Consider the following 19,089-nt stretch of genomic DNA (forward strand, 5'->3'; position numbering starts at 1 on the left):
AATACTATGAACATAAGTAGTATAACTATTTCTCCCACTCTACAGATGAAGAAGAAAACAAACTCTGAGAGATTAAATAATTTGTCCAAAGTGGCAGAAGTGGTACTAGAATTTGACCCTTTTCTTCTTTTCCCTTACAAGTTTCTTCCAAAGAGGTTGGGGGGGGGGGGGGACAAGCAGGGGAGAGCAGCTTGTTACAACAGCATATGTTGCTAAATTTGCTTTCCCAGGTGGCCTACAAAGAGAGTTCTTGGATATATTCTGCCTGTTTTTCTTTCTAAGCACATATATCCAAGACTAGGGAATGGACATAACCAAAAGATGGCATCAGCTGTAACTATGACAGAGTTCCAGAAAAAGCACATGGCAGAAGCATAGACATGTATGTCACTCAGTTCAAAAGTAAAGTTCATGGACAATGAGAATTTCCTAAGCAGCATATTCTAGACTTCTATTAGAGAAGAGCGATTTCTCAGGCAGTATCAAAAGAGTGATTTCTCAGGTAGTATCAGCCATGAAGGCTGCCTTGAGAGTAACCCCAATTTACAGTGTTTGGGGGCCTGATTTCTACCATAAAGAGAAATCCCAAGAACTGTGCCTCTTGGAGGCAGTAAAGGATTTCCTATGTGGTTCCAAGACTAAAGTCATGTGATGAGAGGAGAAAGGGATGAGTACTTACCCTTAGTTCCTCTCTCCCATTACAATGAGTTATTCATACAATGAATATCACAGAAAGGTAGGTGGTGCAAAGGAGAGAGATACAGATGTGGAGATAGGAAGACATCTTCCAAGTGCAAATCTGGCCTTGGACACTTACTAGCTGTGTGATCCTGGCCAAATCACTTAACCCTGTTTGCCTCATTTTTCTCATTCATAAAATGAGCTGGATAAAGAAATGGCAAAGCATGCCAGGACCTCTGCCAAGAAAACCCCAAATGGGGCCACAAAGTATCAGATATGACTAAACAAAAAATTCATAAAATGCTAGTACAAAAGAAATGGGTTCCTATCTAGCAGGTTCAAAATGTGTTTGTCTAAAAAGAGTGTGTAATGGGAAGATGAGAGAAAGGAAAGGGAGGGGCCAGTACACTAAGAGTCAAAAGGATGTGATCAATGTGTGGTCCAAATGTCAACCTCAAATTCAGTTCCACTAGAAAGATCATAGGAAAATAAGATTTAAGAGCTACAAGGGGATTTAGAGGCTATCTAAGTCAATGTATTCATTTTATAAATAAGGAAAACTGTTTTTTACATCTAATTCTAGGTTCCATAAATCCTTTGGATCTTATGAATTTTCTGTGGGGCAAAATAAAATTTATCAACTACTCATACACATCTGTTACCTCTTGAGGAGTATCCTGTCATCCACATTTGTGGAAACTTTGATATGAACTATTTACGAGCTATATTTGGAGATTATCCCAGAACAAACCTGAAGTACAAGCAACTGTCAAAGAATTATCTTTGTAGACCACTCTCCACCCCCACCCCCACTAAATTAGTTCTACATGAAGTTACAGCTTTCACTCTGTAATATAGTATGCTGTTGTTACCTCTCCCTCCATAACTGGAATATAAACTCCTTGAGGACAGATTGTATCAGTTGTATCTTTTTATCTGGAGTTCAGTTTCTCCCACAATTGGGGGGAGGGGAGGAAGAGATTTAGATCTTTGATTTCATCAGTATAAGAAATTCTTGAAGAACAAACTCCTTTAGCAACAGTTACCTGCTAAGCAAATAAAGAGCTGCCCCAGCACAGAGAGGAAGTAACCTAATAAATTCATTGCCAGGATGTATCTCAGGCAGGACATACCTAACCCGGGTCTTTGTGACTTAAGGCCAGACCTGTCGGTCTCAAAATAAGAGGCGATTTTTAAAATTCTGTTGAATTTAATTGATTTCATATCCGGGGATCTTTCTGTTATTACTGTGTGATTATATTTTAATATACAATCTTGTTTATATATGGTCCATGTCCACTTTTCTTTTATAAAGCACTTCTATATTAATTTAGTACCTTGTGATATTACTTCTCCTAAAGGAAGTAAAGACATACTATGGATACATTTGAAACTTGTTTCTGTGATACTAGACTTACTTAGCTATATAGAAGGAACTCTGCTGGGGTATCTTCCATGCAATAAAAATAGCAGTCTCAATCAAAGCATATCTTTGTAAATAAATGAATTATGTTATCTGACCAGCACAACAAAGATAAGAGGAAAATAATCATATTGACAAAGTTTTATCTTCTTCCAATCTCACAAAGAAATATCTTCTAATACTACCTAAAACTTGCCTAATTAATTTATGTAGGGGGAAAGAAAGGTAGTAGGGAAAGCAGGTATTAAGCATCTACTATGTGGCAGATACTGTGCTAATATTACAAATATTAAATCGTTGAACCCTCACAGCAACCCTGGGTGGTAGGTGTTATTATCCCCATTTTACCATTTAGAAAACTGAGGAAAACAAAGGTTAAAGGTCACACAGTTAGGAAATGTCTGAAGCTAGATTTGAACTCAGGTCTTCCTAACTCCAGGCCCACCGTTCTATTCATTCCAACACCTAGCTGCCTCTATAGCTTATATCGCTTTCACACTAGATTTCCAGAGTGTAATTATCAATTTTATTTGGAATATATGGATGTTCAAGGAGGACTAGCACTTCTGGTGTGGCAGCCTTTTTCAGGGCTGCTCAGACACTCTTGGTGTCTACTCAGCATTCAACTCTCTCATCTGTGACTCCACAAAACTGCAGCAAGCACAGCAGCCACACCCTGGTACATCATTTGGACAGATGGTCTAAACCAGGTTAACCAAGCAACCAATAGGCCTTGAACCTGTCAGTAAGGTGGGGGGAGGGCATATGAAGACTTCCCCTAAGAGAATAGGCAGATGAGAACAATTTGTTCCAAGGGCCATGAAGGTGGCTAAAGCAGACACTGTGGAGTGCTTAGAGCTTGGCCAGACAATGAAGACACTGAGACCATCCACTGCATCCAGAAGCCATCAATAGTCATCCTGACTTTGGTCTTACCCCTGGACTTGGAAGATTCTGGAAGATAATGAAGCTGATGACTCTATGAAATTCTGCCTCACTTAAATCCAATTCCTGCCTTAAATCAAGACACCACCCCATGATGTCATTGGTCCTCTTCAATAACAAAGGCAAACAATTAACTATCCTAAATCTTATAGAGGCTGAAAAACCAATGGAAAACTACAGGGATTGAGTTCAAAATTCAAAAGTCTAAACCTAAAAATTACTCAAAAGGCAGAAAGAAACAAAATTTAAAAGGCAATGGTGGGGGGGGCAGCTGGGTAGCTCAGTGGAGTGAGAGCCAGGCCTAGAGACGGGAGGTCCTAGGTTCAAATCCGGCCTCAGACACTTCCCAGCTGTGTGACCCTGGGCAAGTCACTTGACCCCCATTGCCTACCCTTACCACTCTTCTGCCTTGGAACCAATACACAGTATTGACTCTAAGACGGAAGGTAAGGGTTTAAAAAAAAAAAAAAAAAAAAAAAAAAAAAAAAAGGCAATGGTTGGAAACTACCAAAGTTCTGGTAGTTTTCTTTGACATTTTTTTCCTATGTCCACTTACTTTAGGGGATTTTCATTATTGGTTACTAATATAATGTTCAAATATAATTAAAGGATAAAACATCAAAACTACTTTGGACAATATAGAACACATTTACTTGTCAGCAGAAAATCATGATCCCATATTGCATGCTTATTGCCATATGTTTTACAGAACTATTCCAATTGGGGGGGTGGGAAGATACCCTTTTATTTCTCCCCTCCCGGGTATTTCCTCTGATGAATCTTATATTCCTCTAGCACAGGGATTCTTAACCTGGGGTCTATAAACTTTTATTTTGTTATTTTGATAATGGTTTTTCATATATTGGTTTCTCTTTAGATCTTACATATTTTATTTTATGGATTTAAAACATTACTCTGAAAAGCTCTACTGGACTGCCCAAGAGACTCAGGGCACAAAAATGGGTAAGAATGCTAGTTCTGGCTACTTCATAGAAATTGTTAGAATTTTTTATTTTTTCAGGAGGGTGGGAGAAGCAAAGAAGAAGGGTTGTATTAACTTGAGTATTAGTGCTCTCTAAATGCAAGAAACATACAATCAAAACCATTTTTCAAAATACTGTCCTCACTAAAGTTACAAGTTTGCATCTTCATCTCACACAATAGAAAAATAAAATCTCACCCACTAATTGTGACTTTGCCAGGAAATTAGCTCAAAAAAAAAAAAAGCACTCATTACATACTAAACATGGGTGGTAGTTAACATCCTTATCCAACACTACCATTAATTAACTGATGTGATAAAAACCAAAGTGCTACAAACCCTCCCTGACAAAAAAAAAAACAAGGTTCTGATTAGTACTACAATATTCTATGGCCATAACATTGAATCAATTTTTCAAAAACATATGATTATAGACTGAGAGGTAGAAGGGCCTTTAAAGGCCGTCTATTCCAACCTCTTATTCTATAAATCAGGAAATTGAGTCTGAATGGCCCACCACTGGTCACAAAGTTAATATCTGGAATTTGAATCCCAAGAAAGCATGGTTCAGTGGAAAGAATACTGAATTTATGGTTACAGATCAGATCTCCAACACTCACTACACTTTCGTGAATCCCAAATCACAATGTCCCTGGGCCTCCTCCTCAGATTGCTTTTCTGTAAACTGAAGGGGCTACAGTAGATAGACACTAAGGCTGATTCCACTTCAAGGAACTGAAATTGAGTGACAATCAAATGAAATGATAGCATTGAGTCTTTATTTTAAAAGGAAACAGAAAAGAACCAAAACCCAAAATCCTCTAAATACTTGAGTTCTTTACTTCCCAGAAGTAATGCCGGAAATAAAGAGGGAAGGATGATTGCGGAGGAGGGGGAAGGGTTAGCAGCATATATTTTATTGAAGAAATCACACATGCAAAGCAATTAAATAAATATTAACTTAGAACTAAGACAAATGAAATAGTAATATAAATTTAAACTATGAAATATTTCATATCTGTTAAAAGTGACAAAGATGGTAAAAGATGGAATTACTGACAAGAATGCAGAAAACAAGCACACTAACATCAATGTTAGAGCTGTAAAATGATCCAATTATTTTGAAAACAATTTGTAATTCTCTAAGATGTTATAAAAAATATCACATTTGACCCAGAAATTTCACTATGGGTTTATTCCCTAAGGAATAACAAAAAACAAAAGCCACCTCTAAAAAAAGTAATAGCAGCATAGTTTATAAGAACAAAAAAAAGTTGGAAATAAACTTTGTAACCAACAACTAGTAAATAGCTGAACAAATGTAATATATAAATGTATTACTGTGCCATAAAAAATAACAAAAATTCATAAAAATGAGAAAATATTTATCAAGTGATAGAATACAAAGCATTAACCAAAAGAATACAGATAATTAATATAAATTATGTAAATAAAAATATTTTTAGGCAATAATAGAATACAAATCAAAGCACTAGACACTGTTAATAATAACACATTTAAAGCAAAGATCTTGTCTCTCTTTTAGAAACTGAAAACTACTAGAGTAGCAGTTCACCAAAGGACCTCTAAGGAATTCCTAAGACCCTTTTCAGGAGGTCCTTAAGTCAAAATTATTCTCATAACAACAAGATTTTTTTAATGTTTTAAATGACAAATATCAATATATAGCCATATTAAAAAAAAAAAAACTCTTGGAGTAGGAAAAGTCCTCAATAATTTTTGAGAGTGCAAAGGAGTTCTGAGACCAAAAAGTTTCAAAACCACTAAGCTCACTAAGCTAGAGTGTAAAGATAATGTACAATCACAATAGCTTAGGTCAGTGATGGTGAACCTATGGCATAGGTGAACACTCAGCCCCCTGCCCCTTTGCTACTAGAAAGGCAGAAGGGGTATAAGGTAAACCCACATAAATCATCAGCATTTCTATATATTTCAAACAAAATTCAGCAATAGGAGTTAGAAAGAGAAATTCCATTTAAAATCACTCTAGGGGGCAGCTGGGTGGCTCAGTGGAAGAGAGTCAGGCTCACAGATCCTGGGTTCAAATATGACCTCATTTCTAGCTATGTCTGGGCAAGTCACTTAAACCCCATTACCTAGCCCTTACCACTCTTATGCCTTAGAACCAATAAACACTATTGATTCTAAAGTCGAAGGTATGGGCTTAAAAATAAATTAATTAAATTGCCCTAGACAATATAAAATATTTAGGAATTAACCTACCAAAACAAACACAGGAATTATATGAACACAACTACAAAACACTTTTCACACAATTAAAATTGTATCTAAATAAATGGAAAAACAGTAATTGCTCAAGGGTAGGCGAGCTAACATAATTAAAATGACAACCTACCCAAATTAATCTACTTATTCAGTGCCATACCATCAAACTACCAAAAAACTTTTTTATAGAATTAGAAAAAAATTATAATAAAGTTCATCTGGAAGAACAAAAGATCAAGAACAAAAAGGGAAATAATGGAAAAAAAGGGAAGCATGGGGGCCTAGCAGTACCAGATCTTAAACCATGCTATAAAGCAGTGGTCATCAAAACAATATGGTACTGACTAAGAGACAGAAGGGTAGATCAATGAAATTGAGTAGGGGTAAATGACCTCAGCAACTAGTGTTTGAGAAACCCAAAGATCTCTGCTTTTGGGACAAGAACTCACTATTTGACAAAAACTGCTGGGAAAATTGGAAAACAATATGGGGAAAAAATCCGGTTTAGATCAACATCTCACCCTCTATACCAAGATCAATTCAAAATGGGTAAATAACTTAAATATAAAAAAGAAATCATGAATAAATTAGGTGAACATAGAATAGTACACCTGTCAAATCTGTGGAAAAGGAAGGAATTTAAGACCAAGCAAGAGATAGAGAACATTACAAAATGAATGACTTTGATTATATCAAATTAAAACAGGTTTGTACAAACAAAACCAATAAAACCAATATTAGAAGGAAAGCAACAAATCAGGAGAACATTTTTATAACAAAACTCTGATAATTTCCCAAATATATAAGGAACTAAGTCAAATTTACAAAAAAATCAAGCCATTCCCCACTCGACTAATGGTGGCAGTTTTCACATGAAGAAATCAAAACTATCAATAAGCACATGAAAAAGTGTTCTAAATCTCTCCTGATTAGAGAAATGCAAATAAAAATAACTCTGAGGTACCACCTTATACCTAACAGATTGGTCAATATGGCAGCAAAGAAAAGTGATAACTGTTGGAGGGGATGTGGCAAAATTGGGACACTAACACACTACTGATGTTGTGTGTTGGTCCAACCATTCTGGAAAGACAATTTGGAATTATGCACAAATGTCTTTAAAAGACTGCATTCCCTTTGATCCAGTTATACCACTGCTAGGTTTGTACCCCAAAGAAAGGTAAAAGACTTGTACAAAATATTTATAGCCACACTCTTTGTGGTGGCAAAAAAACTGGAAAATGAGGGGGTATCCATCAACTGGGAAATGGCTGAACAAATTGTGGTATCTTGTGGTGATGGAATACTATATTGTGCTGAAAGGAATAATGAACTAGAGGAATTCCATGTGACCTAGAAAGATCTCCAGGAATTGATGTAGAGCTAAAGGAGCAGAACCTGGAGAATGTTGTACACAGACTAATACACTATGGCACAATCGAACATAATAAACTTTTCGACTAGCAGCATTGCAATGACCCAGGACAATCCAGAGGAACTTATGGGAAAGAACACTATCCACATCCAGAAAAAGAACTGAGGGAACAGAAACATAAAAGAAAAAAACATATGCTCGATCCCATGGTTCAATGGGGATATGATTAGGGTTTTGGCATTAAAAGATCACTCTATTGCAAATATTAATATGGAAATAGGTTTTAAACAACGATACATGTATAACCCAGTGGAACTGCTTGTCAGCTGGGGAGGGGGGGAGGAAAATAGCAGGGAAGGGGGTCATGAATCATGTAACCATATTCTGAATTTAAAAGAGAGAGAGAGAGAGAGAGAAAGGCAGAGGGACTCAGGGGAAGCTGTTCCTCTCCACTATGCCTGAAGACATTTTTTCACTTCCCCCACCCCCTCTGCCCAGCAACCCAATGGGAGTGCATAGGGGGTGAGGTGGGTGGCTCACAGGTGGCAGAGTTGGAGGGAAGCAGAGTGCTTGGGCCACTCCCCTCCCCCTCTTCACCTGCACTGAGGACATTTCTCCTGCCCCCCTCTGCCCAGCAGCCTAATGGGAACACTTCCTCCCTCTACAGTGTTGGGGGTGGGGTGGGGGCAGAGCCCAGCACTCCATCTCTAAAAGGTTTGCCATCACTGGCTTAGGTTCTTTTACTTAACTGGAGAGGATTGTATATCATGGAGAATTCAATGAGGAGTAAGCTAGAGTTTTGAAATGTAATGGGTTGAAATTAAAAATCATTTTTAAAAAGCCTTTTTATTTGTGTATATTACTTCAAGTACAATATACTTCAAGTACCATCTAATAATAATAATGGTCACAGTTCATAGGAATGTTTTAAGAAAAAATGTGTTGTATTAGAAAGCTTTGCTGGAAATACAATGATCCAGGACAATTCTGAAGGACTTACAACAAAGAATGCTATCCACCTCCAGAGAAAGAACTATTGGGTAATATAGATACTTCTAGAGGACATACATGTGAGAAGGGATAGAAGAGTTTTTGAAGGGAGGCAGGTGTCATGGTAAAAAAGTGATTTGGGGCATTTAATTTGAGAGCTAATGAGATATAGTTTAAGTATTATTAGTTATTTTCTAATCAATCACTTTGAAACTTTAAAGCATTGCCAGTTATTATTAATAGATGATGTTTTCAGCTCAATGCTCAGATAAGATTCTTTATGAAGAAAACTAGCTTGTAGCTATCATCTAGCAGTTTCATGAAAGGTAAGAGAAAGCAAATAATGTTGCATGAAGTAAATTGTTGGTCATTATTAGATCGTGGTGGGGAGGGGTATCAGGTAAGGATTCATGAAAAGGAGAAAGAATTGAAGTTGAGCCTCTTGAAGGAAAAAAAGACATCGGTGATGTCTGGGAGAAAACCATTTTAGCCATGGGGTAGGAGGGTCAGTATGAGCAAAAGCTGAATTGGGAGAGGAGTGAAATGTAGAATAAATGATGAGGAATAGTTTGAGATAAAATAAGAAAGTTTAAGTTGGAGCCAGATTATGAAAGACTTCAAATACAAAGATAACTAGTTTATACTTTATTCAACAGGCAATAGGGATACACTGAACATTTTGAAAGAAAAGAATGACACATTTCTCAATTGGAAAGGCAAAACCAGTTAGGAGGCTATTACAATTGCCTAGTTCCACACACACACAACAAAAAGATAAAGATCTTCCCTAAGGTGGTTACAATAGCTGAAAAAAGGGCCTGAATTGAGATACTCCTAGAATCAACAGAACTGAATGGTTTTGTGGCTTGAGGGAAATGGAAGAGTTAACAATAATTCTAAGGCTAAGTAGAGATGAGAAAGGAGGGACAGTGAAAACATTCATAAAAGAGATATAGTAGGAAGACGGGCTACTGGGAAAATGAGAGATGATTCATTGAGTTTTAAACACTACAAGGGACATTCAGGTAGAAACAGAAAACAGGCTCTTGAAATAGATTGAAACTTGAAGAAGAGGAGAAAAATAAAGATAGAGATTTGGGAGTCACCTGTATAATGCTGATAAATTAGTAAATGAAATTACCAAAGGAGACATTGCAGAGAAGGAAGGGAAATAGTATATATTAAGAAATGTGTGTGATTTTTAAAATACCAATATAAATAAGATTTTAAGAACAAGGAAAAAAGGCCTGAGACAAAATCTTTGGGAACATCCTAAACTTAAAAGCATTGAGAAGAGGACAAAGAGCTAGCAAAAAGAAAGTAGTAGTAGTCACTGAATGGGAGAGCCACAAGACAAATGTCACAGAGGTCAAAGGGAAGAAAAGCTTTCCTTTACAAGAAGTAGTCCATTATATCAAATGCAGCAGAAAGGTCATAAAGGATGAAGATAAAAAAAAGTGCACTAGACTTAATAAGAAAGTCATCAGTGGCCTTGGAGAAAGTTGATGGGCAAAATGATGCCAGATTACAGGGGATTTGAGTAGAAGGTAGTAAAAGTTGATACCAATGGAGCAAATTATAACTGACTGACACCTTGTAGACTAAGAATATTTTTAACATTTTAAAATAAAACAAAATGTTACTTTAAAATGTAAAACCATATAGCTCCATGAACAGGAAACCTAAAAACAGATGGTAGGTCTCTTAATATAGGCCAAAGGTGTCAAAGCAGAAGCCAGCAAAACTTATGGGTTTGACCCAAACAAGTTAAAAATGTAATTAAGAAATGTTTACTAAAATAAGTAAAATAAATAAAAATGCAATAAAACACACATAATGTTACTTTGTGGCTTTCTAAGTCAATACAAAGCCCACAGAGATCTAGTTTGACATCCCTGCTGCAGACTATTCTTTCTAGGAGTCCTGTAATGCAGGAAGGCAATAGGGCAATAGTGTTAAAAGGGTCATGGGAAGACTTTTTTTAGGACAGAAAAAAGAGAACTCTTAGAAAAGGAGAGATGAGGAATTAACAGAACAAAACTTTTTATCTTCCATGACCCTAACATATTCAGGCAATCCTACCCGTTTTTCCTTTTCAATTTCCTTTTTTTCCATTACTACCTGAACCCAATAACTAAGACCCTTACAACATCCAAATTCAGTCTGTCTTACCTCCTTGCCCACAGATTCTACCCAACTCTAAGTCACCCAAATCATAACTCTCAAATTAAATGCCCCAAATCATTTTTTACCATGACACCTGCCTCCCTTCAAAAACTCTTCTATCCCTTGCCAGATTTTTCTTCTGCTACTCTCTACTACAAACTCTGGCCAAATTGAATGATGCATTCAATGGACACAAATACCTGGCATTTTACCAAAGCTTTTGCTCACAGGTTCCATCTGCCTGAAATACTGGCCAACCCTTTTATTCCATCAAACTAGATCTCTTCTATCCTTCAAGACAGAACTCAAATCCTAAATAATAAATAAATCTTCCCTAACAGCCAAAAAAAAATTTAAGTACCTAGAATGTACAAAGAACTGTGTGTGTCACACACACATTTATAGGCACAGGCTTCTTACTTTCATGAACAAAAGCTGATAATGAAATGTCAAGTTTGGGAAATAGCTTACATTTGCTGGAACATATAAGTGATTAAAAAGAAATAATATGAAATAGGGCTAGAAAGGTAAAAAGGTAGGTTATAGCCAAACTGTAAAGTGACTTAAAGGCCAAGCTGAAGTTTGTATTACCCTAGAGAAAAAGTGGGGTGACTAAGGAAAGTATTCTCCTCTTTTCTTGTTTCATGGACTCCCGTTGGCTTTCTGATAAAGTCTACGAACCCTTTCTCAGAATAATATTTTAAATGAATAAATTTAAAATACATAACATTATAAAGGAAATAAAATACTGAAAGATAAAGCAACCAAGTTCACCCTTGCTCTACAAGTTTTTGAACAAGGGCTGACAAGATGTCACTTGTGCCTGAGGAATTTAAATATGGCAACCAAGGAAAGACCGGAGAGGAAACAGTCTAAAAGCAAAGAGACCAATGAAGAGAAGCGGCTGTATGAGCAGATAAAAGCAATCAGATGTGAAGGCAGTAGTAAATAACTTGGCAACTGACAGGCTGTCTGTAGGGAAAGGAAGCATCAAAAAGGGCTGTGAGGGGGCCTGAGGAAGTGGTCTTTCTCCCTTATCTTCATTCCAATCAGCCATCATCTGTAAAATGTAATTGCCAAATATTTTCATTGTTGTTTGAACTGTTCCTTTATGATTTTACCATGTTTACATCCTGTCTCCCCAACTAGACTAAGCATTTGATGTCTGTACCTACAGAGCAATATCTACCTTAAAGTCAGCATCTGAAAAGTTTCTATGGCCTTGATGAAGCACCTGGTCTTCTAGCCTCCAATCTTTCAAAATTTTCATGATATTCAGTTCTTCCAGGATTTCAAAGAAAGTAAGCCAGTCCATCCAGACTCCTCAAACTCTAGCCTCATCTCAAAGTATTCATTTGCTTTGCTGCAAATTATTTTTTCCTAATCTTTCACATTAAATCTTCACCTATTCTACCAAATGAGAAATAAAACAGCATCAAATGAGAAACAGAATAGAATTTGCAATCTTGTAGAGAAAAAAAATCAACAGTATCATTTGGTCTCAGGAGGTACATAAAACATTTTTGAGGCAACATTTTATAGTATGCCTATTTTATTTCCATTATTTATATATCACTAAGTATCTATTTAAAGGCTTTATTTTTAAAACCTTGGTTCAAAAAGATGTTTATAATATGTTAATCAACCAGCATTTATTAAATATTTATTATATGCCAGATACTTTAAGACTCTGCCCTTAAGACTGCCCTCAAGAAGCTCAGTCTAACAGGGAAGACAACATGCAAAAACTCTGGCCAAAGCAGATATAAAAAAGGATAAACTGGAGATAAGCAACAGAGGAAAGGCACTAGCATTAACATAGGGTCAGGAAAGGCTTCTGATAGAAGATGGGACGTTAGATGAGACTTGAGGGAACTAAGAATGTCATTAGGAATAAAGTTCCCATTACTGGGGTACAGTCAGGGAAAACTCAGTCTGGAAATAGATGTCATGTGCAAAGAACATCAAGAAAAGAAGTGTCATTAGGCTGCAAAATATATGGAGGACTTAAAGTGAAAGAAGACTGGAAAGGTAGGAAGGGAAAGCCAAATTATGGAAAACTTTAGAAGGGAAAGAGAGCTTTTTTATATTTGATTCTCGAGGCAATATTCAGCCACTAGCATTGATTAAATGGGAGGGTGACATAGTTAGAATCAAGATTTCAAAGTTAAAACAGTTGGCACAAGGTCTGTCCCTGAATATAGTTTTTATTGTAGGGGTGTCTGTTATCACAACCATGATGCATTTTGTTTTGATTGTTTTTTATTTCCAAAGAATGATTCTACTCTAATGGAGCTTTTTTTAAAAATTACAAATTATTTTTTTTCTTCAGCAATAATGAATTCCTCATATGTTGGTATTTTAGTATTTCTCCTCCCAAATTTCCTCCAAACCTTCCCATTTTCTTATTTGAGTCAGCATGATGAAATGGAATCAGAGTTTAGAATCAGGGTACCTGAATTTGAATCCTAGCCCTTCCACTTAACAAACAACCTAAGCAAATTACTTAACTAATCCAGAAAAAAATTATCTGTTAAAAGTGTTTAGAAAGTTGGACTTAGCACTGTCAAGGGCCCTTCCAGTTCTAAATTTCTAAACCTATGATCCTAAATTTCTGTGAATTATACTAGATTGTAATTCCTGATCCAGATTATAAATTCCTAGAGGCAGTATCCATTTACATTTCTTCATTATTTCCCACAGTTCCTTTTTACAAGGAAGATGCTTAACTATTTCAATTTAACAGATATCTTTAAGACTCACTATAAAGAACAAAGGGAATCACAGCCTATTTCAACAGCCCTGGACTTGGAGAAGCTTCAGGATAAAGGATTCTGGATGACAAGCTAAATCTCCAAGACCTTATTATTCAATCTGTTACAATGTAAGAGCAAAGAAATCTATGTATATATTTCTCATTGCAAAATATTTCTTCCAGATCTGTGGTTCACACTTGTGTCCCAAGCAATTTTGTCAAGATTCTTGCAAAAAATGAATTATGAGGCAGTAAATAGAATAAAAAATCTTTCTCAAAAAGACCTGCAATGTTGAAGGAAGGGTTTTATTTAGTTTTTGGTTTTGATTGTTTTTTTAAATGAGCGAACATCAACAAACATGAACAAAGCAAGAGTTTTGAGATCACCACCACATGAAGAGCTTCCTCCACTACTCAGTAAGCTAAAATTAATTATTAATTCTTCAGCTTAACAGCATAGCAGACGGTAAAAGGTTTCCCAACTTACAACTAACTTAACAGCAAGAGACTGACCAGATTGATCCCAAGTAGAAATTAATTAATCCAATTTTATTGTCTATGGAAAGCTCAAAGACTGAATATATGAGGTTAATTTTAGAAAAACATGTTAAGACTTACATGAAATTATGAAGGGTGAAATGACCAAAACCAAGAGATTACATACAGGAACAGAAATATTGTTTGAAAAATGACTTGTGTATGTCCAACTCCAGAGAAAGAACTGATAAATAGAAACATGTAAGATATAATTTTATATATACATACTTTTTGTTAAATGATGTGTTCTCTAGTGCTGGGAGGGAAATTTTTTTAATGTAACAAACAAATTAGTTAATTTTTTTAAAATTTGGCATAGGGAGAAGGATAAAAAAGAAAATACTTTCCAGAAGTAATAAAGAAGTGCTCTGAGGAGGAAGTCCCTGCCAGCATTTCTTTTGATTTCCTTAAAAAAACTCAAATTTGTCACACAATCAAAGAAGACACTCAATGGAAAAGGAAGCTGTGTCTCATGGAAATTCCCCTTCTTTATCTCTCCTCCCCTCCCCAAATTTGGCTCTACTCTACCATATAACCAGTACAAGGTTTGGGGTATACTCAAAGAGTTACTAAAATATTTTAGTGGATTAAATTTGGAAGAAGCAAACATATGAAAATTTTTGAATAAATGGATTTCTATATTATTGCCAATAAGATTGTTGCTTCAAAAAGCCTTACTGTTCATAAAACAAAATTGTCATTTGGAAGTTGTTTCCTAAATGAAACACAAAGTAATCATTTGAGACAATATCATTCACTGACCAAAACAATTAACATACAGTAGTGCATAGAGAATTCCTCTACATGTAGCTTTCCAGATTTATCAGGAAATACTCAATGGACTTCAGGCTTAATTCAATATAGTCTGTTGTACACTAAAACATATTCAGCAATGTTATTTAAAATGCAGGCATCTATTACCACAAAATGAAGCCATTAAATCTTCCAAGTCACTAATCCATACTGAAAATACTAGTTCAAGGATTAAAAAAAACAAATTGAATGTAAAATAAACTTAATGTGCTTTGACACAGATTCTATCATATGCCAATAGTCTCACAAGATTAACTGCCTTTTTTCTGAAGCTATATAGTTGAGTAAATTTGGGGTGTGTTTAAATGTCCTCATCTTCAAAAAAAATTTTTTGTTGCTTCCTCATAACTTACTTTAAATAAATATCATAATTAAAGAAACTTAGATTTTACTTTTTTTTTAATTTACTCTCAAGAAAAATGAGATCGGAAACAAATTAGGTGGAGGACAAGCACCTTGGAGTGAGGGGAAAACCAATACAAACAAAAGCAGCATACATTTTTTGAATATGTTATAAATCTGAAAGTTGGAGATTAGATCCACTCGATACTTTTAACATATACAGCTGAGCTTCTATGAGCATAAGTTAATAAGTTCTAACAGTTAAGAGCAGAACTAAATAGAAACTTGTCTATGAAAAACGTGCATTTTCTGTAATAAAAGAGGAACCCTCTAATTTCCTCCTATGTTGTAAATAAGGGTTCTGAAAAATGTTAAACTCTTTCCCTTTTATAGAAGCCAGTTAACTGTGAGGTAAGTACAATTTCATCATAACAAGTTAGTGACATAAAATACCACTTTAAAGTCTTCTTAAAAAACAATTTCACAATCATATGTATATTTTTAGAATTCTGATAGTATTCTGATTAAAAATATCTTAAAAATCCATTCGTGATTAAAACTGACTCCTTGTAAAAATTACAAGACATTCTGCATCACTAATTTAATATTTGGGATGATCTTATTTCACATTTGATTTAATTACTAGATGATGTCATATTAGTCTCTTGGAAATATTTTATAGCTTTTCAACCTTATTATGACCATATTATACTTATCATCTAGAAAGAAATAATTTGAGGTGCAAATGGTATTCCACAATACATTTGATAGATGAATTACTATATAAGTCAACCTGTAAAGTGAAATTCAAATATCAAGTCTAATTTTTCTATTAAATTACATAGAAAATTTGGAAGTTTTTCCTAAATCCTGACTACTTCTCCCATTACAGTATCAGAACATAGAAATTCTCTAATTGAAATTTTACTTATGTATACTAAATTATGATTAAAGAATTAGAGCTAGAAAGTAGCACAGAAGTTATAAAAAAAAAGTCATAGTTCTAGAAAGTTTTTAAGCTGGAATCCATGAACTTTTTAAAATTTTGGATAACTATATTTCAATAGATAGTTTTTTTCGTAACAGTCACATGGATTTTATAGATCTGAAAATATTATTCTGAGGTGCCTATCCATAGGCTTCCCCAGACTGCCAGAGGGATCCATGACATCAAAAAGGTTCAAAAGTCCTGGTCTAGAGCTGGAAAGGACCTAAGGGAGTACATCTAATACACTTCATTCATTTTTCAGATGAGGAAACTAAAGCCTAGGAACACTCACTGATTTTCCTAGTCACACAGGTAGTAAATAAATAGTAAAAGCAGAATTTAAACCCAGATCTCCTGACTAAATCCATTGCTCTTCATTCTATACCATCTTGCCCTTAAAAGAGTATTTTAGCCCTATGACAGAAAGATAGGAGATGAATTTCCTATGCTCTACTACAATCAACTTAAATACAAGCTAGATTTGTACTTTTCATTGTCACACTTAAACACTAGATATGTTAACATCTCAATTCCCTCCAGGAGTTGAAAGGGAATGAAGACATCTGAATGAAAGATAAGTGACTATAACAGGATCATCATGGTTTAGTAATTCTGGGTTTGAAGTCCTCCACCCAGGGCAAACTTGGGAGTTCCCTGTCCCACAGGGAGTACAATGACCTCAGCCATCTCACTAGTGTGAAGAGCTTGAACAAGTTCCACTCAAGCTGTGGGGCCTATAGGTCATTACTAGCTCACCTTCAGCTTTTTCTACTCAAAGACAGATACCAAGTAAACTCTTCTCCACCACAATTCAATCTTTGGGGAATCTCATTAGGGCAAGTAACAAAAGCAGCAGAAATCAACAAGGCATAAAATTCAAAAAAGTCACTAGAGGACCCAGACAACTCTACAAATTAAAAGCCAAAGCACCATTGTTGCCCAAGAGAGTTCCAATGAGATACAGTGGACAGAGTGCTGGATTTCATTCTGGATTCTGTGTGTCCTAGGGCAAATCAATTTTGGCACTAACTTTCCTCATCCATAAAAAGAGGGATTTAACTAGATGACCTTTATGATCTCTTCCAGATCTAAATTCATGATCCCATTTTTTTATTTAAGGAAAATCAAGTTGTCTTTTATTCCAGATACTTATAACATTATCAGAAAATTCTTCACTCTACCAATCAAAAACAAATACTACAATATCCTTTTAGCACAATAGAGGGTTCATAATGAGCTTTACTGCAGTTCAAATAAATTAATATTATATTTTCTTAAAATTCAATAGGTTACCTAATCAATATCAATTTTGATATGCAACAAGAATCTCTGCCATTGCAAACTTTTGTTGTACAATTTTCTTCATGAATATCACTGTTAGTAGGCATTCTATTTCTGTTAAAGAAAATGATTGTTTTATTCTATTAATAGAAGATATGAGCAAGAACCAAAGCTAAAAAGACTATGGGTTGGGTAACATAGCGTCAGTGGTAATGACAAATAAATCTGTCTCCTTAATTAACACTAGACACACTGTCTAAATATTATGAAAGTTACCATCTCCAAAAAATTCACTACTATTTTTTCTGGTCCATACCCTTCCTATAAGTGGTAGGTTGAGATCAGCTACCATGCATTTCTTATATTGTATAAAGCCAAGCATTCCTTTGTATACTGTCATATATCTTGAATGTATTGAAAACTATTTCATTCAATTTTTGAGTACCTGGTGAGAGTAAGGCAATGAGAAGTGCAAAGTGCTACTAAGGTTTATTATTTTTTTCTGGTTAAAGCGCATCAACTAGCCCTACCACAGAAAGAAAAATAATTCCTACAAGTTTGTTTTTCTTTCCTTTACCAAAGCCTCAAAAGTTTCCCCAAATTACAGTTTAACTTGTTCCTATTTTTACCTCTACTTCTCCCATCAGCAGTATTTAGGTACTTTACTGGAATATATTTGCATATTCTTCTCAAGTTCCTTTAAGCCTCTTTTTCCTCATTCAGGACATATCTTAGACTTTTAATTCATGACTGTCTAATATTAAGTTGACAATTTCACTGAGGTTCTAGAGGAGGGGTTTCTTCAAAAGGGACACAGTCAGATCAGAGCACAAATGACATATGAAAGAGTCATACTTCACTCCAAAAAGTGTTAGCATACCCCAGAGATGAAATCGGCTGGGAAAAGCATGAGAAAATATGATTTAAGTTTTCTCATGACTGAGAATATTTTAGTAATTATTTTTAAAAGTCACACCAGAAAACTAACATAAAATCCTACAGTCAAGATTATTTAGAAAAATGCTAAAAAAATGAAATTTAATTATAATTAAATAAAAATTTTAAATATACTTTAGGTTCAAAGAAAAAATGATGCTTATTTCTAGACTCAATACAAATTTCAAATAGCATGCTATCATATGAAAATCAGTTATTTGACTTGGGGGGGGTACCATTCACAAAAACATAAGAATTAACAAATTAGGCCAGCTGGGTAGTCCAGAGATGTGTTGTCACCCTTAACATTAATCTCAGAGATGAGAAAAGCATTCTGAAAGACTTCAGGCTAATTTAGAAATTCATTTGTGAATCAGTCTCTCAAGAAAAGGGCCAAAGTTTTTTATTTATATGTCTAGCTTATTATTCCATTTCTTTGGATGGGCAGTAAGATGGAAGAGAATAATTCTGGAGTCAGAAAACCTCAGTTTGTATACTACCCTCTTGGCAGTCTAGTGATAGACCTCTTCCCAGAATATTATTTTTAAAGAATTACAAAAGAAAACTATACTGAAATACAGATATCAAAATAATTTTTAAAAATAAATGTGTAGACCCCATATGAAGA

At 35.1% G+C, this 19,089-nt stretch overlaps 1 protein-coding gene across 23 annotated transcripts in view; it reads right to left on the reverse strand.

Moving 5' to 3' along the window:
• Nucleotides 1–19,089, reverse strand: part of ABI1 (abl interactor 1) — a 96,163-nt gene that overhangs the window by 72,446 nt on the left and 4,628 nt on the right. The window contains exon 2 of one of the 23 annotated variants that reach the window (XM_044678675.1): nt 16,604–16,616. The exons of the other annotated variants lie outside the window; for them this stretch is intronic. Within the exon in view, the coding sequence (XP_044534610.1) occupies nt 16,604–16,616 (13 nt within the window). The remainder of the gene's footprint in view (nt 1–16,603; nt 16,617–19,089) is intronic. 23 annotated transcript variants of the gene reach the window in all.

The sequence above is a fragment of the Gracilinanus agilis genome, chromosome 5 (genome assembly GCF_016433145.1).
Source record: "Gracilinanus agilis isolate LMUSP501 chromosome 5, AgileGrace, whole genome shotgun sequence".
Classification (NCBI taxonomy): domain Eukaryota; kingdom Metazoa; phylum Chordata; class Mammalia; order Didelphimorphia; family Didelphidae; genus Gracilinanus; species Gracilinanus agilis.